Source organism: Elephas maximus, chromosome 4 (genome assembly GCF_024166365.1).
Source record: "Elephas maximus indicus isolate mEleMax1 chromosome 4, mEleMax1 primary haplotype, whole genome shotgun sequence".
NCBI lineage: Eukaryota > Metazoa > Chordata > Mammalia > Proboscidea > Elephantidae > Elephas > Elephas maximus.
The window spans coordinates 187,054,512-187,078,121 of NC_064822.1; the positions used below are offsets into that span (position 1 = coordinate 187,054,512).

General features: G+C 51.0%; 1 protein-coding gene across 1 annotated transcript in view; it reads right to left on the minus strand.

The window, feature by feature from the left end:
- Positions 1–4,393: 4,393 nt before the first annotated feature.
- ARFGAP3 (ADP ribosylation factor GTPase activating protein 3) overlaps positions 4,394–23,610 on the minus strand; it is a 73,830-nt gene continuing 54,613 nt past the window's right edge. The window contains exons 13-16 of the mRNA XM_049884566.1: positions 21,870–21,993; positions 18,622–18,712; positions 7,352–7,473; positions 4,394–5,468 (exon numbers count right to left, since the gene is read on the minus strand). Of these exons, the coding sequence (XP_049740523.1) occupies positions 5,451–5,468; positions 7,352–7,473; positions 18,622–18,712; positions 21,870–21,993 (355 nt within the window). The 3' untranslated portion in view covers positions 4,394–5,450. The remainder of the gene's footprint in view (positions 5,469–7,351; positions 7,474–18,621; positions 18,713–21,869; positions 21,994–23,610) is intronic.

A 23,610-nucleotide genomic window follows, 5' to 3' on the forward strand; every position in this document is an offset into this window, starting at 1 on the left:
AGGCAGTAAGGTCAGCACTGTGGCTCCACATCCAAGTAGGAGCACTAGCTGTGCTAGTGGGCTCGTGTTTGGCCCCAGGCGGAGGCCTGGCCCCCAGGGGCACCCTGGAGTCACAGAGGAGGCCCTGACCAGTTGCTGACTCATGGCAACCCCATGTGCCATGGAGCAGGACTGCTCCATAAGGTTTTCTTGGCTGTAATCTTTACAGAAGCAGGTCACCAAAACTGTCTTCCAAGCCACAGCTGGGTGGGTTTCGATTGCCAACCTTTAGGTTAGTAGATGATCACAAACCACTTGGACTACCCAGGCACCTTCAGGGAGGTGTCAGGAGGATGAAATCCCTTCATCCAAATATTCATTAAGATTGCTCAGCCATAAAGAGAAGCGAAGTCCCAATACACGCTACGTACGACAAGGATGAACCTCGAAAACCTGATGAACCCTGAAAACATGATGCTGAGTGAAATAAAAAGAAACTGGTTGTCACTAAGTCAATTCTGACTCATAGCGACCCTACAGGACAGAGAAGAGCTGCCCCATAAAAAAAAAAAAAAAAAAAAAAAGGGTTCTAAAAGCGCCTGGTGGATTCGAACTGCCGAACTTTTGGTTAGCAGTTGTAGCTCTTAACCACTACACCACCAGGGTTTCCTGAGTGAAATATGTCAGACACAAAAGGACAAATACCATATGATCCCACTTACGTGAAATATCTAGAATAGGCAAATGCCTAGAGACCAAAATCGATTCGTGGTTACTGGGGGTGGGAGGGAGGGCGAGTTATTGTCTAAGAGGCTGAGTTCCTGTTTGGGATAATGATGAAAAAAGTTTGGAAACAGATGGTGGTAATGGTTGCACAGAGCCCTGGTGGCGTAGTGGTCAAGAGCTTGGCTGCTAACCAAAAGGTTGGCAGTTCAAAACCACCAGCCGCCCCTAGGAAACCCTATGGGGCAGTTCTACTTTGTCCCATAGGGTGGCTACGAGTCCGAGTCCACTCAACGGCAACAGGTTTGGTTTTTTTGGTTAATGGTTGCACGACATGGTGAATGTAACTGATGTCACTGAATTGTACACTGAAAAATGGTTAAAATTTTAAGTTCTATATTTCACCATAAAAAGAAAAAAATATTGGTTAAGGACCCACTGTGTGCCAGACAGAAGGAGCCCTGGTGGCACAGTGGTTAAGTGCTCAGCTGAAAGATGTGAAGCCTGCTTCCGTAAAGATTTACAGCTTTGGAAACACTATGGGGCAGTTCCACTCTGTCCTATAGGGTCACTAGGAGTCAGAATTGACTCGATGGCAGTGGGTTTTTCGTTTGGCATGTGCCAGGCCCAGTTCTAGGCACGTGGACACATCAGGGAACCAGAGAAATACATGGAGCTGACGTTCTAATATGGTGAGAGCAACAATATTCATCGAAAAAGTAAGTGGATTGATGGGATGAGAGAAGCCCCAGGTATTACGGGAAGAGGGAGACAGAGCAGGACTAGGGGGCCAAAAGCTCAAGGTGGGAGGGCTGCAATGTTGAAAAGGGCCATTGGGGTCACTGGGAAGGTGACATTTGAGCAAAGCCATGAAGTGGGTGAGGGTGTGTAGTCACCTGGCCAGGAGAACAGGAGCAGGACCCTGAGAGGGAGTGAGCCAGCATGGTCCAGCGTGGCCACCAGGGAGCTAGCCGGGGAAGGGAGGGGACTGTTGAGAGGCGAGGAGAGGGGTCCCAAGGGCTTGAGGCTGCTGCAAGGACCCTGGCGTGTGTTCTGAGAGAAATGGGCCCCTCCCCACCCCTTGACTGGCTGCTCCCCAGGAGCAGTGAGGAGACACTGCAGACATGGGCTTGGGCACAGGCTGGCAGTGTGGCAGTGGGAGATGTGGTCAGACGCTGGGAGCATTCTGGAAGTGGCACTGGCTGTGAGGGAGGGTCAGATTTGACCTGAACTTCTAGAAGGCTGAGATGGAGGATGGTGGGTGGGGCAGGTGCTGCTGGGAGGAGGTGCCCAGGAGCCTGGGTATGGTGGCCTTCTGTGGGAGGTGTGGGTTAGCCCAGCCTGCTGAGAAGGAGCGGGGTCATCTAGTGCATGCTGAGGCCCTGGACTGGGTGTGGAGGCGGCTGAGTGCACAGGGAGGTTGAGGGCTCTGGGCTGGACACTGCCCGGCTCTACCTGCCTCAGCCGAAGGGATGTCAGTGTCTTCACCGGTGTTGTGGCCCAGCTCATCTCTCCCGCAGAGCCCAAGCCAGGCCTGGGCTGCTGTGAGCTCCTTTCTCTCTGTGGGGTCAAACTCACTCCAGAGCCTGTCCCCACTCCCACATCTCCATCTATTTTCCCTGTTCATTTGTATCCCAGCAGCAGTTTAAAGGGTGGAGAAACGTTGCATTTTTAAAGAGAGCTCGTTCCTGGTAAAGGCTGTGTAAAGCAGGGGTCCTCTCCTCCCCACCTCCTGCCCCCCAATCCTCCTGGCATACGGGCTCCGAAATATCACCTGGCCCGTACTCGGCTCTGCTCCCAAGAACAAAAGTGCAATAAACTGCTTTCTCCAGACAGCCTCGCTTGGCCAGGCCGACCAGCGCCGGTTTCCCCAGGATCAGAAGCTGGCTGCTCTGAGCCTGGAGTTCCAGGGCAGATCCGGCTCAGTGTTGGGCCTGTAGCTCAGGTGACCTCCCAGTCTCCCCCAAGGCTTCCGGGCCTCCCTACCAGATGGCTTGGGGTGGCCCCAAGGGCCTGCAACACTGGATAAATCCTGGCAGCACCTTTGGGTGCTGTGCCTGGACACCAGGTCTTTGGATTGTCAAAGTGCCATTTTCTTTTTTAATCAGGAGATCCAAAACATGTTTAGTTAAAACAAATATTAACATCTTTAATATATAAAGCACTTGTGCAAACTGATTACAAAACACCAAGGCCCAAGGCTAAATGGGCCAAGAACACAAACTAAATTCACACACACACTTCCACATGCACACATTCACAGGAATGCACGCACACACGTACACAGGAACTCACGCACACATGTACACAGGCACGCATGCAGACATTCACAGGAATGCACGCACACGTCTACACAGGCACACACACGTACACAGGCACACACACGCACACAGGCATGCGTGCACACATGTACACAGGAACACACACACATTCACAGGAATGGATGCACACACGTACACAGGCACACATGCACACAGGCATGCATGCACACACGTACACAGGCAAGCATGCACACATGTACACAGGCAAGCATGCACACATTCACAGGAACACACGCACACATGTACACAGGCAAGCATGCACGCATTCACAGGAACACATGCACACACGTACACAGGCATGCATGCACACACGTACACAGGCAAGCATGCACACATTCACAGGAATGCAGGCACACACGTACACAGACACGCATGAATTCACAGGAACGCACACACACATACACAGGCATGCACACATTCACAGGGATGCATGCACACACTTACACAGGCACACGCACACATTCATAGGAATGCACGCACACACATACACAGGCACGCATGAATTCACAGGAATACACACATTCACTGGAACGCATGCACACACATACACAGGCACGCATGCACACACATACACAGGCACGCATACCCACACGCACATGTGTACACACACATTCACATGCATGCACGAGGACGAGCCCGTCTGAGGGGGGTGGTGGAGCATCTGCCTGCGGCAGAGGGGAGGGGCCCTGCACAGGTAAAGCACTGAGCACCAGGTCCTCACTGAAGTACCTCTGAAGGCTGGACCCTGAAGGAGGCCAGGGCCTCCACGGGAGAAGCTCCATGAGGGAGAAAAGCAGAGTTAGAGGGAGCGGCCTCCGGCAGTGGTCTCAGCCTCTGCCTTACTCACTCCCTCTGTAAAATAGGAACATAACTTGCTCCAAGGGCTCCTGGGAAAGGGAATGAGAACTCCAAGCCCCAGCCTGCTTCAACGTGTGGGGATGAAAGACACCCTACCTCCTGGGTGACCACGAAGCCCCACCCCAAGGGGCTGCCCTAAACCCCAAAACCAAACCCACTGATGCCAAGTGCTTTCTGACTCATAGCAACCCTACAGGACAGAGTAGAACTACCCTCCTGCAGAGCGGCTGGTGGGTTCGAACCACTGACCTTATGGTTAGCAGCCGAGCACTTTAGCTGCTGTGCCATCAGGGCTCCTGGTGTCCTACAGACCCTCATTTCAACAAGGACACCCCACACGCTGCATCAGAACACTCCCATATAATGACAGCCACACATGAGGTCCCAGACAGCCATTACAAACAGACCACCTGTGATTCTGCCTTAATTCCGCCGTATGTCCCTCCCCGTATACCGCGCACTGCTTTCAGAGTTATTACAAAAGCTTTTTGTAAAAAACATAGGCAACACAGTCTGCTGCGGCTTTTTATTATACTTAGAAGTCTACAAATTTGAGCTCTTCAGAAAAATTCACAAAATATTCAGTGGAAATCACGTTTTCGGTTCATTGAATTTCAAATATGTTACTGTGTTGAACAATATATTCTATGCTGTCTAAAACACAGCCAAATTATTTTTCTTTATTCATTATACACATTCTGTAATTTTTTGAAAACCAGGAGTAAGATAAAAAAATATTAGCAAAACTACCCAATGACCACTACTCTTTCCCACAGACTGAAATGCCGGCTGGCAGTGGGTTCTTCTTACCTTACCAACTTTAGTTCTGTACACTCCACTGATTCAGAACTCACTGAGGGAGCCCTCGCCTTACACTGCCCATAAATTCAAACAGCCGCGCCTTGGCAGGAGACGAAGCCAAGCCCCTAGTCAAGGTGCAAACATAGGTTTGTTAAAAGCACACTCACTGAAGAAATTTTTAAGTTTATGGATCATACAAAATAAGCAATCCACAGAGGGATGATGACCGTAAACGTTATTTAAAATCACCTTAGTATGCAGACACACAAATGAAGCAGCCTGTCAAACCAGACACCAGTCATTTTCGGTACTTTGTTTTTATTCTTTGCTCCCTTTGGAATGAAATGCTTGTTTGCGAGCGGCGTCTCTTCAGGCCTGTGGAGACCGCTGCTCCCGGGAGTCCTGGGCTGAGTCACCCAGCACTGAGCCCTGGAAGCGAAGGCTGTCTGTGTTCACTCAGGGGAACTGCTGTCTCCAGGCCCCCAGCTGCTGTCGGGACTAAAAACTCCAAGAGAGCAAAGCAAGGTACGCTTGGCCACGCCAAAGGCGGGCATGCAGGGAGAAAGGCTGAGGAGAACAGAGCTTCTTCTACATCAAAAATGAGAATTTCTCAATGAAATGTTAAAATTGGGAACGTGTATATGTACTAGGTGAACAAGCAGCAGCCAGGCAACCTGGAGAGCTGGCTGGTCTTCCCTGCAGGCTGTGGTATGGCCTCTGGTTCACCTGAAGAGGGGCTTCTCCAGAACACAGGCCGTGGTGTCAGCGTTAAGAGCCGTAGCGATCCTGGAGAAAAGAGAAAATGAAGTCACCAGTGCTCGGCATCAAGTGCTCGTCTGCAGGCGCACGGATGTTCCGTGTTGTCAAAGTGACACTGCGACCGACACAAAGCACAGGTGCCAGCATCTGACACGAGCCCTGAGCCTCAAGGAGGCAGACCAAGGGAGCCGACATCACAGCCGGTCGCAGGTGCTGACAACGCTGTGGGGGCTTTGGAGCCCGACTTGGTGACGTCTTGCCTCTGCCTTCCTGGCGTGGCTGGGGCTGTGAAGCAGGGAGCAGGCCTCTGACCCGCGGAGGGCGTGGTAAGCGAGAGCGTCCTGATGTTTAATGAAAGCCCAACGCCAAGCCCTCTGGGAGCAAGCGTGAGGTGGAGTAGAGGGGAACGCACTTGGAGACGGAAACCCTGGCCTGCAAGGTGCTGGTTCAGCTGAACGATGTGCAGACGCTACAGAACCCTCTGTGCTCTGTCTCTTCATTGACGACATGGGGGTGAATATCACAGAACAGGACGTCTACCTGCTTGGGGCGCTGACCTAAGGGAGCGCAGCTGACCTCGGGCCATGGAAGGGCTTTATAAATTCTAACTGAAGGGCCACGGAAGGGACCATTGTGTGATTAACAGCAGTGAAAACAGCGACAGCCAGCACCTCAGGGTTGAGGGGATTCTTTGCAGTGGGGAGCATCCCCCAAACCTGGGGCCAGAACAGTGCTGTCTGGAAACTAGGAACCCCCTTTAGGGGCACTGGGGCCCGTGTTAACAAGGTCAGACCCCAGTGGCCACGTTCTCATTAGTAATAGAATCCTTCTAAAGAAAAGACCTAAACAAGAAGGTTCAAGAAATAGGCCTTGCATATAATCCGAGATGGCCTTACATTTTTATATACACGGCTGCTCCATCCTTGCCTTATTTAAAAGACTGAAATACAGCCTAAACAGCCAACTGGGGAATTGTCAAATACATTATGGTATGTATTTTCACTCAAAAGAATGTGGTTTCTGAGTAATTTTTAATTATATGAAAATGCTCATAACACCACAGAGGAAAACAGGATACGAAAGCATGTCTACAATATAATCCCCTTTTAATTTTAAAGAGACTCAGAAATCTAGAGCTAAAATAAAATACGCCAAAATCCTAACAACACGCATACAATGGACTATTACGCAGCCATAGAGAGAAACGAAGTCCGGATACACAATCCGGCATGGATGAACCTTGAAAACACGATGCTGAGTGAAGTCAGTCAGACAGGAAAGATACATGTCGTATGACTCGCTTACATGAAACGTCTAGAACAGGCGAATGCAGACACAGAAAGCAGATTAGTGGTTGCCAGGGGCTGGGGGAACAGAAAGTGGAGAGTAGGGACAAAAATGGGTACTGAGTCTCCGTTTGAGGTGATGGAAATGTTTGGGAAATAGTGGTAATGGCTGCAAACGCTGTGACTGTAACACCACTGGACACTGAAAAATGGTTAAAATGGCAAATCTTATGCTATACGTATTTTACACACACACACACACAAGTGGAGGAAAGAGAATACCTAAAACTGGGAGACAAAACTAACAGAAGTTGCCCCTGTGAGGTGGGATTATAGGCAATTTTTATTTTCTTCTGGATATTTCTCCGTATTTTCCAATGTAGGGAAAAAGCTACCAGTGATCATGAGAACTCCTGTAAGGATTCCCCTTTGGAAGCGTTTACAAGAACATAACCTGTCATCTGTGGTTTTCACACGCCTTGGGTCACACGGTAGCAACATAAATGGCATACAGTGGACTTTTCCAGCAGCTGCAGAACGGTCCAGATCTCATTTTCGAAACCACGAACCCCACCATCAGACTCAGCCTAACAACCCTGCTGTCAGGCTGCCCCGTCCACTAACCTGGATGGAAGTCATGACACCGTTGGCAAAGACCGAGAGCTTCCCGGCGACGGACCTCACGCCCTGCTTAAACTGCGCCATGTCGGGAGCGGCGGGCAGCACGCTGGTGAGATTGTAGTTTCCTGCACACACACAACATGGAGGCTCGTCACTCTCCGCTGGGAGCGACAGGGCAGAGAGCTCAGGGGACTTCAGAGGACACACCCCGTCCCTCCCTGCTTCTCCGCAAGCAGCAGCTGTGGCTATGGGAAAGGACCCCGCAGTGAGGTCAGGATCCCGGTTTAAGTTGCAGCCCCACCATGAATCAGCTGAGAGAAGACGCAGCACTGGGGCTTAACCATCATGGGTTCAAATTTTGGCACTGCCACTTCTAAGCTGTGTGTCTTTGGACAAGTTCTTTACCGTCTCTGAGCCTCTGTCTCTAAGGTGCTTAACACAAGGCCTGACACATAAGTACTCAGTGAAGGGCCAATGGATGGATATCTGTCTGCTCAGCATCGGTTCCCCCACTTTTGGTGAGAGCCACCCTCCCTTCCTCTGGGGATACCCCACCCCTCAACCCTATCCACAGATGGGCACGTGACCAGGCTTGGCCAATTGAAACCTTCCTTGGGAGCCATTTACTCAAGTGAAGAGGAGACGGCCTGCTCCGGGCTCCAGCTGCGGCTCTTTGTGACTCTGACTGCCCTTCCAACTCACCCCTCAAGGATAGATGGACGGAGAAGCTTGTTGCAGCCCAAGAGAACGAGGCCACTGCCCAAGGAACAAGCCAGAAACGAGGAGTCCATGCCAGTGAACTCGCTTGACTCTGAATCTTCCCGGGAACAGAAGCCAGTATCTTCACTGTGTGCTCAGGCTAGTTTGAGCTGGGCTTCTATTATTTCCATTTTGATTGTCCTGATGCAAACATTACCGTACAGTACCCGTGTAGGTAAAGCACAAACATTACCGTACCGTACCCGTGTAGGTAAAGCACAAACATTACCGTACAGTACCCGTGTAGGTAAAGCGCAAATGTAGGTAGAGTGCAAACATTATCGTGTGGTACCAGTGTAAGTACCGGGCAGTGTTTCCTTCTGCTGTGCACAGGGTCCCTGTGAGTCAGAGCAGACCCGACGCCACCTAACAACAACAACCTATGTAGGTAACGCAGGTCAGTGTTATCACAGGTGCATGGTCCGACCACATGCCTGTGTGACAACTGTGACAACACAGCTTTCATGGTAAACCTTTGTTACACAGCTGTAATAAGACGCAGAAGGACTCAGTGATTGTGAGCAGAACCCAAACCTGCTGCTCCTCCAGGCCCCACGTGCAGGCCACCTATACCCTCATCCACCCTAAGCAACAGAAATCTCGGTCAGGTCCCTTTCCAGAAAAAAAAAAGCAGAAACAATGGCCTTGTCCTTCAGGCCAGCAGTTTCCCACTGCACTGTTCCCACGCCTACCACGTGGGAGGGCCCCAGATGTGAGCTCTTGCCCCTCCACTCCACAAAAGAGCCAGGAAGTGACAGCTGACTTTTTAAAGTTTTATACCCTTTGCCAGTTACAAAGCAGATGCCCAGAGCAGTGATACGTCTGGGTTCAAATCCCAGCATAGCCACTTACAGTTGCCTGACTAAGTCCAGCAAACAAGGAGTTGCTGTGGGATGTTAAATGTGGGAGCCAGAGAGCCACGGCTGCGCAGCCAGGTTACGGATCCATGATAGCTGGTTGGTGTGGACCAGAGCTGAGAGTCATGGCTACGCAGCCACGTTACAGGTCCACAGTGGCTGGTGGCACAGACCAGTGCTCAGAGAGCCATAACTGTGCAGCCATGTTATGGGTCCAGGGTGGCTGGCTGGCGTGAACCAGAGCTCAGAGGGTGGCTCTTCCTCTACTCGGAGTTTCCAACTGGAGAACGCCACCAAGGCACACACACACTGGCAAGCTAGAGCAGAGGTACTTCTGTTCTGCTCTGAGGTGTCTACCCCTCCTCAGAGCGGCCCTGGGCCTGAGCAGAGCAGCTCCGGGACTACAGCCCCTCACTGACTATCCTCAGCACCAGGTGACCAGAGGTGGTGACAAGGCCCCTCCCCGTGTCCTTCTGTCCTCCCTGAACTAGGGAGCTTGCAGGCACTGGAGAAATGCCTGAGCCCCAGACCCCAAGGAATACCCCACACCAGTCCCCAACTGCCTCCCCAGATTTTTATGAGAGAAACAAGCTTGGGTCTCACCCGGCCACTGTGTTTACACATTCTCAGTACTTACTTCATCCTGAAAGCCTATGATCCTGAGGGGATAAGTAACTTGGCAACTTGTGGAGCAGATGACAGACCCCTGGCACGGTGGAGCTGCCCACCTGCGCGTCTGCTGCCTGGCTTGGAAAGGTTCCAAATGTAAGAAATCTGACCAGAGATCTTCCTGTGTTTAGCAAAGGCTCCCTTCCTCCTGGTCGCTGGCATCAGCCATGCCCACACTCGGCGCCAAGTTGGCTGTGACAGCTGCCCAGGGCAGGCTGGAGGGGTCAGTGGTCAGAGATGGCAGTGGTCAAAGAAGCCCAATCATGCCCATGTTTTCACGGGCTTCAGGGAACGGCAGCTTACACCCAGTTCCGCAGGAAGAGGCTCCCTGACCCATGGTCTAGATAGGTCCCTGGGTCCCTGCTCCCAGGGCAGGGGCTGCACAGACACTGCTTTTCCAGAGCTTACCACCCAGCCCCTAAAGAAGATGACAAGCCCTAATGATAATGTGGCCTATGCTGTTTGCTGCGTGCACAGAGCGGGCGGGGGAAGCAACAGTGAAGGAAGCGGGCAGTCGGGAGGCCATTGCATGGTCCAGGCAGAGGGGATGCTGGGGTGAGGAGGGGGTGGGCCTGAGGGTCGTGGGGTGAGGAGGGGGTGGATTTGAGGGTTCTGGGGGTAAGGAGTGAGTGGACCTGAGGGTCCTGGGATAAGGAGAGGGTGGATCTGAGGGTCCTGGGGTACGGAGTGGGCAGGCCTGAGAGTCATGGAGTAAGGAGTGGGTGGGCCTGAGGGTCACAGGGTGAGAAGGAGTGGGTGGGCCTGAGGGTCCTGGGGGGTTGTGTGATGGGGCTTAGTGACTAGCTGCAGGAGGCTGGAAGAGGAGTATTAGGGGGATACCCAGAGTGGTAGCAGTTCCTGCTCTGAGGCAGGGGCCTGCGGGGCAGGGAAGCTAAGCCATGTGCGTAGAGGTTGACCATGTAGGTGGAGGTTGACGGGAAGATCCCGTGTCCGTCAGGGCAGGCAAGTCTCCCTACGGAAACCAATGCCTCAGCAGAGGGTAGGTAGAGGCTGAGGGGAAGACCCCGTGTCTATCAGAGCAGGCAAGTCTCCCTACGGAAACCAATGCCTCAGCAGAGGCTGACGACCCACTAATGATGGGCTGCTCGGCACAGGCTGCAGGGGCTCTGCTCATCACCTCTTGGAGTCTAGGCTGCTGGGCTGCCACCTGTACGTGTGTCCATGTATGTGTCTCTGTGACCCCCACACAAGGAAGGAAGGATGGCAAAGCACATGCAAGCTTCGAGCCTGCGAGCCGCCGCATACACGGCTGCCGAGCACCTGCCACATGGCGATGCACGGCTCGGAGGAGAGCAAGCACAGGGCCTGTGGCCATCGTGCTAGGAGAGAGGAGAATGAGCACAGGCGTGCCCAATATTGGAGGTGGGCGGAGGAGGGCTAGCAGGGAGCTCTGGCTCTGTGCGCCCTGATGGAGGGGCTGCTGGATCAGGGTGCTTCTAGAGCTCATTTAGAAACACTGGTGGTGCAGTGGTTAAGAACTACAGCTAACCAAGAGGTCGGCAGTTCAAATCCACCAGGCACTGCCTGGAAACCCTATGGGGCAGTTCTCCCCTGTCCTATACAGTTGCTATGCGTCAGAATCTGCTTGATGGCAACTGGTTTTAGAGCTCATTCATTCATTCATGCAGTAAACATTTCCTGGGGTTTCTGAGCCAGGCCCTCTGCCAGGAGCCGAGGTACAGAGATAAAGAGGCACAGACCCTGATCCCTCAGAGTTCACGCTCAGTTGGGGGTGATGGTCACCGACAGCCTCAGTCACAGTGGTGAGAGCAGGCAGAGGGGCCTGATGCAGCTCCCAGGGCGCAGATGGTGGGTCATCCAGGTGAACAGGAGGGGCGGAGCATTCCGGGCTCAGAGACCCATGACAGCCCAGTGCAGTTCAGGATCCGCAGACCCAAGGCAGCTAGCTGGACTAGGGACACTGTGGGAAATGATCAGGAATGAGGCCGGAAAGGCCAACGGGAACCCTGGTCCTGAAGGGGGCGAGCTAGGCAGGGGCCTGTGCACTAATCCAAGGGCCTGCACTTTGAAAGACCACGCTGGGAAGAGTGAGGAAGTGAGGTATGGGAGACCAGGCTGGAGCAGAAGGACAAGCAGGGGCTGAGGCCACAGTCCAGGAACAGGCGACCTGTGACGGAGACCCAAGGATATCCACGAAAGGCTGAGGGTGTGGGGAGGGAGCTGGAAAGTCCAGGACAGCTCCAAAGCTCTTCAGAAAATTAATTTTTAATAGAACATCATGTACCAATTTCCCTGAAATGGAGACAAGGCAAGAGATAAAGTATCTCTAAGACTATAAGAACAACGTGTTTAATAATAAACAAAAGCTCTCCAGTGCTGACATCTCTGAGACAGACCCAGAGGACACTGATTTGCTGAGATTAACATGACTTCGGTTTGTGTAACCACGTCTTCTCTGATGATACCACTGCACAGCTGTGCTGTATGGCAGACACAGTTAGCAAATCGCCCAACCAAACCACCCAATTGCAAAACCGGTCAGTGCTTCTGAGATGCAGCCCTGCCAGGCCACAAGGCTCTAGGGCTAAGTGAGAAAAAAGGACAAACATGGCCAAGGCACCCGAGTAGGCCTCACAGACACAGGTTCCAGGCAGGCAGCATGGCCACCCACTCAGGACGCACACAGTGGAGGAGCACCAGGGCAAGGAAGGAGGCCTCACAGCCCCAGTGGTCTTTGAAAGACATGCACAGAGAGGGGCGAACTGGATTTTACGCTTTCTTTGTTCCAACACTACTCCCACAAAGCTTCCTCTGTTCTGTCACTTTGTGTCCTAAGTAGCTCTACCTCCCCCCGGGAGTAGCAGCCGTCCCACACCCCAAGTGGCCATGCTTTCTGAGAGTGACCACAGGGACGGATGCCATACCAGGCTGTGGGCACTTATATGACAACTACCCTGGGTGGGCCTGGCCTGGAGGGAGGCCGAGAGATTTGCTCCCGCCATGCAGCTAGTGTGTGCACATGGCTGGCGCTTGACCAACATGGGGGACAAAGGCCTGAAGCAACTGCAGAGCTGCCCACTGCCCAGCTCCTGCCCTGCCACTCACCACACAGTTAACCAACCAATCAGCACTGGGCTGTAAACGAGGTTTCGTGGGTCCTCAAAGGCCCACGTGAAGGTCTATGTGAAGAAACATCTACGAGCAGCCAAGCAATGCCCACAGCCCTGCAGCTGTGCTGAATGCAGATTCCCAGCCCCCAGAACTCTGAGAAAATAAACCTCTGTTCTTTAAAGCCACCCACTTGCGGTATTTTTCGTACGACAGCACTAGTAACTAAGGCACGTAGTTGCTGTGTTAAACCTTGCTTCCCATGTAGAGAGGAGGCAATGGCCTTCTAGGAGACACAAACAACCAAAGAACCTCCGGTACCCTTTCTGCCTGGCATTACTTCCCGGTATTAGCTGACCGCCAACACTGAAAATGGTGACACAAAGAATGGGAGAGAGGGCTACCCACAGCTCCTTTTTCTGTCTGCCCTTCCTTATTCATCAGTAAGCTGAAGGTGGAGAAGGGTGGTAGAATCAATACAAATATTAAATAAAAACGGCTAAGTTAGTTTCGTGTAGCGTTTCTACTCCTTGGTAAGAATGAAACACAGATGCACGTACGAGCTACAAACTAAGATCCGTGTAACGTCAGTTACTGTGCACATGAGTTAAACGCTCTTTCCTTTGCATTTAAATCTGGCATTGTGGACTTTATCAACAAAGTGAAGAGACAACCTACAGACTGGGAGGAAATTTTGGGGAACCATGTATCTGATAAGGGTTTAGTATGTAGAATATAAAATAACTCCTACAGCTCAACAACAAAAAAGACAACCCAACTGAAAACTGGGCAAAGGCCTTGACTAGGCATTTCACCAAAGGGGATATACCAATGGCCAACAAGCATGTGAAAAGACACACAGTGTCATCAGTCATTGTGTTGTTGTGTGCCACTGAGTCCATTCCCACTCATAGAGACGCTACAGAACAAAGGAGAACTGCCCCGTAGGGTTTCCTAGCTTGTAATCGCCAGGTCTTTTCTCTGGTGGAGCCGCTGGTGGGTGTGAATCGCCAACCTTTCCATTAGCAGCTAAGTGCTTAACTGTTGTGCACCAGGGCTCCTTTCATTAGTCATTAAACAAAAAAACCAAACCCATCACTGTCGAGTCAACTCCAACTTATAGCGATACTATAGGACAGAGTAGAACTGCCCCATAGGGTTTCCAAGGAGTGCCTGGTAGATTCGAACTGCTGACCTTTTGGTTAGCAGCTGGGCCACCAGGGCTCCTCATTAATCATTAGGGAGATGCAAATCAAAACCGCAAGGAGATACCACCTCACTCCCACTAGGATGGCTGTGATCTAACAAACAGATATTATCGGGTGGTGGTGAGAATGTGAAGAAATTGGAACCCTCATCCATTGCTGGTGGGAATGGAAAATGGTACAGTCACTGTGGAACAGTTTGGCGGTTCATCAAGAAGTTAAATATAAAACTACCACATGACCCAGCAATCCTAATTCTCAGTGTGTACCGAAAAGACTGAAGGCAGGAACGCAAACAGAAACCTTACACCAATGTTCACTGCAGCACTATTCGCAACAGCTAAAAGGTGGATTGGCATCTCTTTTCCCCCATCTCTGCTTCTCTCCCTTGGTTTAATCTCTTTTATATCTCAAAAGAGATTGATTTAAGACTCACCCTATACTAATCCTGTCTCAGTAACATAACAAAGACAATCCATTCTCAAATGGGATTTTAACTATAGGCATAGAGGTTAGGATTTATAACACACGTTTTTGGCGGACACAATTCAATCCATAACACACAGATATCCATACAGGACACAATTAAAGACACTTCTCAGACACACCAAACACCTCATGAGATTGGGTGTCTAGGCTTGAAGGTGTAGGACCTTAGTCTCAAGCACGAGTCTGTCAACTGGCACAATACAGTTCACAGAGTTCATGTCCTGCATCCCAGTGAGGTGAGTAGCATCTGGGGTCTTAAAACCTTGTGAGCAGCCATCTAAGGTACAACTACTGGTCTCTACTCATCAGGAGCAAAAGAGAAAAAAGGAAACAAATTCTCAGAGAAGAAACTAGCCTATAGGGCTAATAGCCTATAAGAGCCATGGACTCATCTACCCTGAGACCAGAAGAACTAAATGGTGCCCGGCTACCACTAACGGCCATTCTGATCAGGGCCACCACAGATGGACCCTGCTAGAAGGGGAAAAATGCAGAACAAAACTCAAATTCTTGCAAAGACCAGACTTACTGGACCAATTGGGACCAGAGGCCTCCTTGAGACTATCTCCCTAAAATACTCTTTAAACCTCTAACTGCAACTATCTCCTGAGATCACCTTTTAGTGAAATAACAGAGTAGCACACAAAGGATATGACCTGTGAGTATGGTGCTCCAGTAAAAAACCATCTATATGAGACCAAAAGGTCAATGGTCACTCTAAAGCAATAAGGGGGGCTGGGAAACTAGTGTACTGGAAACAGAATAACCAGAACGCAATTAAAAGAGAATGTTGACACACTGTGAAAAGTGTAACCAATGTCACTGAACAATTTGTAACAAAATTGTCAAACGGGAACTGTTATGGATTGAATTATATCCCCCCAAATATGTGTTCTAAATCCTAACCTCTATGCCTGTGGTTATAAACCCCTTTGGGAATGAGTATTCTGTTATGTTAATGAGGCAGGATTAGTGTAGGGTGTGTCTTGAGTTAATCTCTTGCAAGAGATAAAAAGAGCAGATTAGGCAAAGTGAGATGGGGGAAGACAGATGCAAGCCACCTGGAGATTTCCAAGGAACCAGGAAGAAGAAGCTGAAGAGCCCACAGAGAGAGAAAGCCGTTCCCCTAGAGCCAGCACTCTGAACTGGGGCTTCTAGCCTCCTAAACTGTGTGAAAATTAACAAATTTGTTTGTTAAAGCCATCCACTTGTGGTATTTCTGTTACACCAGCCCTAGAGAACAAAGACAGGAACCTAACTTACTGTGTAAATTTTCACGAAAAACATAGTAAAATACTATTTTTCTAAAAAGGCAGGATGAAAAATGTATACACTAAAATGTCTACAGTGTGTATGACTGTGGTAATTAGAAGCAACATTGAAGGTCTTTAAAAAGATAAACAGAGTGACTGGGGCTGACATGACCACCCCAGAGATTTTTAAAGCTTCTGAGAACTTGGGCTGAGTTCTCGCCACCCAAAAAAAAAATTTTTTTTTTTACCCTTCTCTTAAAGGTAAACTGAAGTGGCAGACAGGGAAATAAATGGGCAAGGGAGGAGAGAAGAGACAGGAAGAACACCTCTAGCATCCTCCAGTTCTCAGGAGGCCAATGTTTAACTACGCAACAGCCAAGCCAAGGCTGTCACTACCCATGCCACATGCTGGGCCCTGCGTACTTACTTGGTTGATCTACAAACTGCTGTCTCTTTAGCCACAGGACTCCTGGGTTAAGCCACATCCCCAGAAGGCATTTCACTTCACCGGGAGGCATTTCAAATTTAGAAGTATTTTCTTTTCTCCCCCAAGTAATTATAAAGCTGTGATATAATTACAGACTACTTATAAAGCCATCAGAGGAGCCGACTGGACTCCCACTAACAATACTACAATCTGTGATGACAGTGATACTTCACAGATGGGACACAGAACAGTTTCTTAAAACCACCTTTTACTCTTCACTGAAATGCACTCTAAATAAACAGTAAATATTTAATAACAGTTGTTCGATGCACTGACATTTAGGAGGTTATTAGAAGGCATCTTTATGATGAGCTTGATGGAAGATGCAGAACGAGGGTCATCACGGTCTGGACTATTTTGGTTTGGGACGGAGGAGAGGGAGGGAGTGAGCTTTGCAGGCAGTGGACGGGCCGGCTGGGGAAGGGGTGTGAAATCTCTGGGTGGCCTGGCTCCCCAGTGTGCACCCTTACTATGGCCACACATTCCCACGGACCAGAGTTTGCCTGGGACCCACACAGGGTCAGAAAAATTACTGGACTTTTCTTCACGAAAGGGGATAGGAACACAGGCTGGCCACAGTTTTCCTTCAACAACTGGAAAGTTTTTTAAAACAAGACAGCAATGTTTCAGGGTGAAACTTCCAGCAACTGAATGATAAAACCACACATTGCCAGTAGGTGATTTTTTAACAATCCTGGTCCCCTGGACTGACCTGCCAAACTGCCAGGGCTCTGGCAGGTGGCCCCACGCTGATCCGGGGTAGGGGGGCAGCAGAGACAGGATTCCTGAGAACCCTCAAAGGGGTTGGTCACAAAAGGAAGTTGCCTGACAAAAGGCCAGGACACCGGAAGTTCAGAGATGGTAACAGAAGCCTGTGAACCCTCGGCCCCACCCAGAACCCGTGCCAGGAAATCGCTGGCAGAAACCTGGCCAGCTGAGGGCAGGAGCCCTCCCTGCCCAGAGAGCACCTCCATGGCCACCCAGCTCTTGGCTGTATCCTCTGCCCTAGGCCGTGGCAGCCTTGCCCCTGCCCACCACCACCTCAGTTTCAGACACACTGGGCTTGCCCACTCTGGCCTTGGTCCCCAGCTCCTGAAGTATCTCTCAGGACACTGGCTGACCACACTGTGGGCCACTCTGCCAGCATACACCTTGTTCCCCAGACACTGCGTGGCTAGGACACCCTGTCCACTGCAGTGTAGCAACCTGGCAGGGGCCACTGCACACTGAGGTCCACCAGGGTCTTCTAACACCCCCCAGACAACACAGAGGTCCAGCCACTCAGCATGTGCCCCATGACCTTCTCTGTTGAGCTGTCTCCCTTTGGACTCACCCATGTTGGCCACTCCGTGACTCAACCCCCTTCCAGAAGCACCCATGCCCAGCTCCTCTAAGGCTGGAAATGGGGGTGTAGACAACACTGGGCCTTCAATGCCTGGCTCTTGTCCCCTGAGGTCCCTCCTCCCCTCAGGCTTTCCTGTTGATAACTGGGTTCCTGAACGGCCTCACACAGCCCTTCCCTTAAACCTGCAGCCCAGCTGAGGCCAGATTCGGAAACTAGAGCAAGCCTTTCTTGAGGCTCAGAGGTAACAGAAAGTAAGGATGGAGGGTGACATGGTTCTGGGTAGCGGTGACGGGCCTGTGTGATGAGGTCACTCCCGGGGGCTCATGGGGCTGTCCCATCCTACCCCTCAGCCTGCCACTGTGTGGTAAGCGCCACCGTAGCCCCCAGCTCCAGCCCCAAGACTACCAGACATCTCTCCTCTGAGGTGTGGATCCTAAAGAGGGATGAGGAGACAGGAAGTTCCTCTCCCACCTGCACATTCCCTAAGCCCAATGCTCTGTCCTCCCTGGGGGACTGACACTGATGGTCACCGCTGCTGCTCTGCTTCTGCCTGCCCACTGGCTAAGAGTTCTCACTCAATGCACGTTTGCTAAGCACGTGCCACGGCCAGACCTGTGCTGGGCAGGCTATACACAGCATCTCCTTCAAGCCTCATTACAGCCTCAGGAGGTGGGATTGCTCACCCCCTTTACAGAGGAGCAGACTGAAGCTAACAGTGGCATGAAGGATTCAGTCTCACAGCTAGAGAGCGGTTCGTGTCACTCGGGTGCCCCAGCCGGCCACTTCCAGGGTGGAGAGAGCAGTGTCCTAGGCTCTGCCTTCACATCGTACCGGAAAATACTCAGCCACGACACTGCTTCAGGAAGGGGGCTCCGCATAACCCTGGGGCTGTCGCTTCAGGACCTAGTCTCCTCACATGTAAGGCCTGAACAACGAATCCTGTCAACCTGACTCACAGCGGGGGGAAGAGAGCTGCAGAGAACGCTCGCTGAAGCGTAGCTGGGAAGAGTAAAAGGCCTATCCGGAGGAAACACATTCGTGCCGTGGACATGAGGGTCAGCTCTCCTCAGATCCTCCGTCCGACCGCCACGTCCTCCTCCCGCTCCCGTCTCCCCTCACCTGACGGCTGCTTCCTCTGCTCCTCAAACAGGTCAGCTGAGCTTATGGAGGAACTCGCCGAAAGCCTCTCTAGCCGAGCCCTGGTTTCATACTAGAGAAGATAAGCATAAGGAAACATTATGCTCCAAACATCGTGCGCGGTTTTGCAAAAAGGATCACAGAAGAGCTGTAACTGGAATTGTGCTTGCCCCCCCCCCCCGCCCGTCAGGCCCCCGTCTTCAACAGTGACTCGGGGCCACCCCACGCGGGGCCCTGGGGTGGGGGAGAGCACCGACCGAGGCCCTGCCTTTACGAAGATCACGTCTGCCAGGGAGGCAGGCTTGGGCAGACAGACGGACACCCAGCATCATGGCTGACAACAGTCAGCGCCAGGGAAAAGCCAGAGGAGGGGTGGAGAACACCTCTGTAGCGGGGCTTAGATTCCAGCTGGCCAGCAAGGCCGCTCCAAGCTCTCCTCCGATACCTGAACTGAACTGAACGTCATCAACTCTAAACCAAGGTGGATTTCGGAGTGCACCCGATTAGACATATCAGATCCCTGTCCTCTGCGAGGGCGAGGCCTGCCTCTGAAAACAGAAATGCTTTCTTTCCTATTTAAGTCCTGGGGCTGTTAAGCTTTCCTAAGATTCAAAATCAGGTTGTAGAGAGAGGGAGCTTAAAGCCGTGATGTTCAATTTCAAGCGACTTTGTGGGGATCCTTCGAAATCCAGGATCCTCGTCTCCTTACAACACCCCAGAATTTTTGGGTGGGGGGGTCCTCTGCTCTTCCATCTCCTCACTGGCAGGTAGCAGACCCTCGCTGCCTCCCTGTGGCCTCCTGTGGAGAGCGGGCCATACCTCCATTCATCAGGTCCCTGCTGTGCCCGCACACCATGACAGCGCGAGAGGCACGGAGGGGGAGACTGCCACCCCCGTCTCCTGGCCCAGCAGGGGGGCAGAGGAGAGCCATGGATTAGCCATGGTGTGATGTAAACCCCACAGTGGTAAGCCCGATGTTTGGTTTCACGTGAACTACCCTTGGGAATGGTAAGACTTCCCAGGTGACATCTGAAGAAAACAGAGGGAACGAAAGAGGCACACGGCCTTCTGAAGCAGGAGGATAAAGGCAGAGAGGAACCAGAGAGGCACAGAAAACTCCAAGGGTTCAATCTGCTTAGAAGATAAAAACGAGGAGTGTGGCAGGGTGCCTTTGTTAAGATGGACCCTGCTAGAGCTCTGGACTTCGCGTGCAGACAGGTGCTTTACAAAGACTGATCCACTTATGCCACACACAGCTGGTGGATGCTGGACGGAGACAGAGACATGAATGAGTGCCAGTCGCTGCCACTGAAGACAGACACACACCAAATATAGACCCTGAAGTATCAGGATGTTCCCCTGAGGGCAGCTGGGGAGAACAGCACAGACACAAAGATGGAGAAACTCTCTCTCCCCCAGGGGCTTGAGAAAGGCGTCGCCACGCTGAATCAAGGGAGGAAGAGGTGCTCACCAGGCCAGTGTAGGGTGGGGGTAGGGAAGGCTGTCCCAGTAGAGGGAAAGATGCACACAGGACTGGGGAGCCTGGTGGGAGGGAAGGGGACACGTGCTCAAGCTGGGCAGGGCTGAAGAAGACAGGCAGGGAGGTCAGCAGAGAACCCTGACAAGGGCTGGGCTGAGGCAGAAGCAGTGAGGCTGAGGGATGGGGAGGCGGCTGGGGAGGCAGGGTCCATTACACGAGATTGTGTGGGCTCACACCCTGGCTCTGTCATTTCCTGTCTGCGTAAACTTGGCAAGTAGCTTATTGTCTCATCATCTGTAAAATCAGGATAATAATAGGACCTGGCTTCCAGGGCTGTTGTGAGGATAACAACGACGAGTTAATAAACGCAGAACACTTAGAACAGTGCCTGGCACAGTGTGAGTCCATGTAAGAGTTAATGTTATTATTATTAGAACCCAGAAAGAGAGTAATTAAGTCAAGGGTACAGAATACCTCAAGGAGGGGCTAGTGAGTACATCAGAAGCTATGGAGAGACCCAGGAAGATGACGACCAGGGGATGCACTGGATTTGCGAACTGACTGGTCCCTGGTGAGCCTGCAAAGGCAGCCTCAGGGGGTCTGGGGCAGACGGTGGGAGGTGAGGACAAGGAAGCCAGGTACTCTGAGAACTCTTCTGAGGAATGTGGCTGGGAAGGGGATCAGAAAGAGAGGTAGCTCAGAGGGTCATAGGTGGGTTTCACGTGTTGGTTTTTTTTAATAAGGGAGATTCTTTGGATGGTGCAAAAGGAGCCAGAAGAAAAGGAGGGAACGGCTGACCCCACAAGGTACTGGTGCAGGAGAAGTGGGCTGAGATTGGGCAGTGGCGCAGGACCTGCCTTCAGCAGGAGCTAGAACACCCTTTGCTAGGCAGGGGTAGGGGGTGGGCAGTCCCTGCAACAGAGCACAGGTGTGTGGGTGGAGGGGGCAACTCTGAATACCCTCGAAATGATGGTGAATATTCTATGGCTGCAAACAAAATCAGTAGACTTTAGGAAAAAATTCTGACTAGTCCAAGAAGCCCCGCAATAGCTCTTAACTCCAAGAGCTTAGGTAAGCAGATCAGCCCTTCCAATGAGAGGGAGGAGACCTGGTGGCACAGTGGTTAAGAGCTCGGCTGCTAACCAAAAGGTCGGCAGTTCGAATCCACTAGCCGTTCCTTGGGAGACCTATGGGGCAGTTTTACTCTGTCCTATATGGTCGATATGAATGGACTCGACGGCAACAGGTAATGATAGGGAAACCCCACCTTCCACTTCCATCTGAGTCTTCCCACTTAAGGAGACTCCACTAAGATGAGCTCATTAACATTGCTGAGAAAAGAGGCAGCAACCTTAAAATAAATATACCTACTCCCCAAAACATGTACACATACTTCATTTAACTATGGTTAAAAATCATTAAATAATAAATTATAGCTGTATCAAGAGTTATCTGAAATTCACTCAAAAGATAGCATGTGAATGGCTATCCAAATACCGTGTGAGCAATAAGAGAAATGTGGGCACGGCCCCTGCCTTCCAACCACTCCTCCAGCCGAGCCAGCATGCCCGAGCAGGTGATCACGTAGATCTGGGTTCAAGGCCTGGCCCCAACAATCTTGGGCCAGGGCCGAGGCACCAGCCCCACAAGCTCAGTCTTTTCTCAGTCAGCAACACCTCCTTCCATGGCCCCTCTACCCCCACGCCTGTGCCTGCTTCCCACTCTGCGGGGGCCCATGTAGAACCCTTACATCAGCCTGTGCTTGTCTTCCGAAGTACATATCTGAAGAGATTGCTTTGACGTTGCCAAACTTCTTCTGCGCCTCATCAGTGTTTTCAACTGGCTCATAGTCTGGCTTGCGGCGAGCAGTAGGTCTACAAGTGAAAACAGCCAGAATGGGTTCAACTGACTTGAGGTGAGGCAAATGCTCTTCTCATTTATGATATAAACATGTGCCACTTTGTTTTTTAAAAAATCGACAGCAGTCATTTTGTAAAAAGATTTAAGGGTACTTTTTTTTTTTCTAAAAGCCTGAATATTCTAATAAAAAATTGATAAACCACACAATATTTAAAGGAATTTTCCTGTTCCAAATGAGTCTGCTATTTTAAATTCCAGCTCCACGGGTCAGTTGGTAAGTACTGAACACACGTTTGTAATATACCTAGGACACTGCTCTACACGTATGACATAAAATGAGCAGGGTAACCATAAATCCCAGTTATCTGGCATGATCCCAGGCTACACCTCTTGTCCCAATGTATTAGTGGTGCCCCCTTACACTTTCAAAGTTCCCTGGTTTGGACAATAAATTATACAGTTCTTTGCCGTGCCTACCATCTAGTTGATTCCATTTAAATAATGTCTCCCAGCTAGGGGTGCACATGATAGCCTGTGGAACTTTTAAAACAAATGAAAGAAGGTGTGGAAAGAATGTTGCTCCACACCTACAAGAAAAACATGCCAAATATCTGCAAAATCACAAATTTTCTTGAATCTGATCAGAAAGCTGAGGTTGCAGGCCAACCAACTGCCCAAAATCTACGGGAAGAATGACGCTTCCAAGGAGAGATGGGATGTGGGCACTTGCTTACCAGGGGTAGGTGCCGGACTCCATACAAGCTGGTAAGAATTCAGCTAAATGTTTTAAGTAATGGCTAGAGGCCACGTATGGACTACTGTGAGGGGGTATCACTCCTGGGGGCCTCAGACACAGGGAAATTCCCACTTACATGCAAGCTCTTCTCCCAGTGTAGGCCTGGAAGAAGGGAACAGCAGTTGCTGTGGGCATGGAGAAGACCCACTGTGAGTGGAGGAAACAAATAGACAACTGTCTATTCATAGTGGAGATGAAGGAGTAAGTCCTAGGCCCAGACTATCAGAGGTCTCCTGGGGTACTGGAGCAGAATCACTCCCCCTCACTCCCAAAATCAGCGGATGCAGGGCTTGCCTAAGACTAAATGAGACAAAAGAGTGCACCACCATCTCCACCATGACAACAAGCAACAAGTAACAGCAATCTCGGACTAGAGGAGGGTCAAGAGTGTGGAAAGAAACCTTCTCTGTGGTGCAGGAGCAAAGGGAAGACCTTAAACTCAGGGCAGGGCATAGATTAAGAAAAACTCTCTGGCAAACCAGCCCCACCCATTCATAAGAAATGCTAGAGGGATTTAAACCTGCTCTGAGGACAACCACTGCAAATACAAAACCAGCTTAATTCCTGACTAGATTGACTCAATCTCCCTAAAGATCTAGGAAAACACAAACGTGCCAATTTTCAGGCACACATATTATTTGCATCAGTCTCTACTGACCTGTGAGATGGACTGACACAGTGGCTGTAACAATGGGCTCAGCCATAACAACAATTATGAGGATGGTACAGGACTAGGCGGTGTTTCACCCTGTTGTACATTGGGTTGCTATGAGTTGGTACTGACTTGACAGCACCTAACAACAACAACTACTGACCAACATAAGATGCTGCTTTT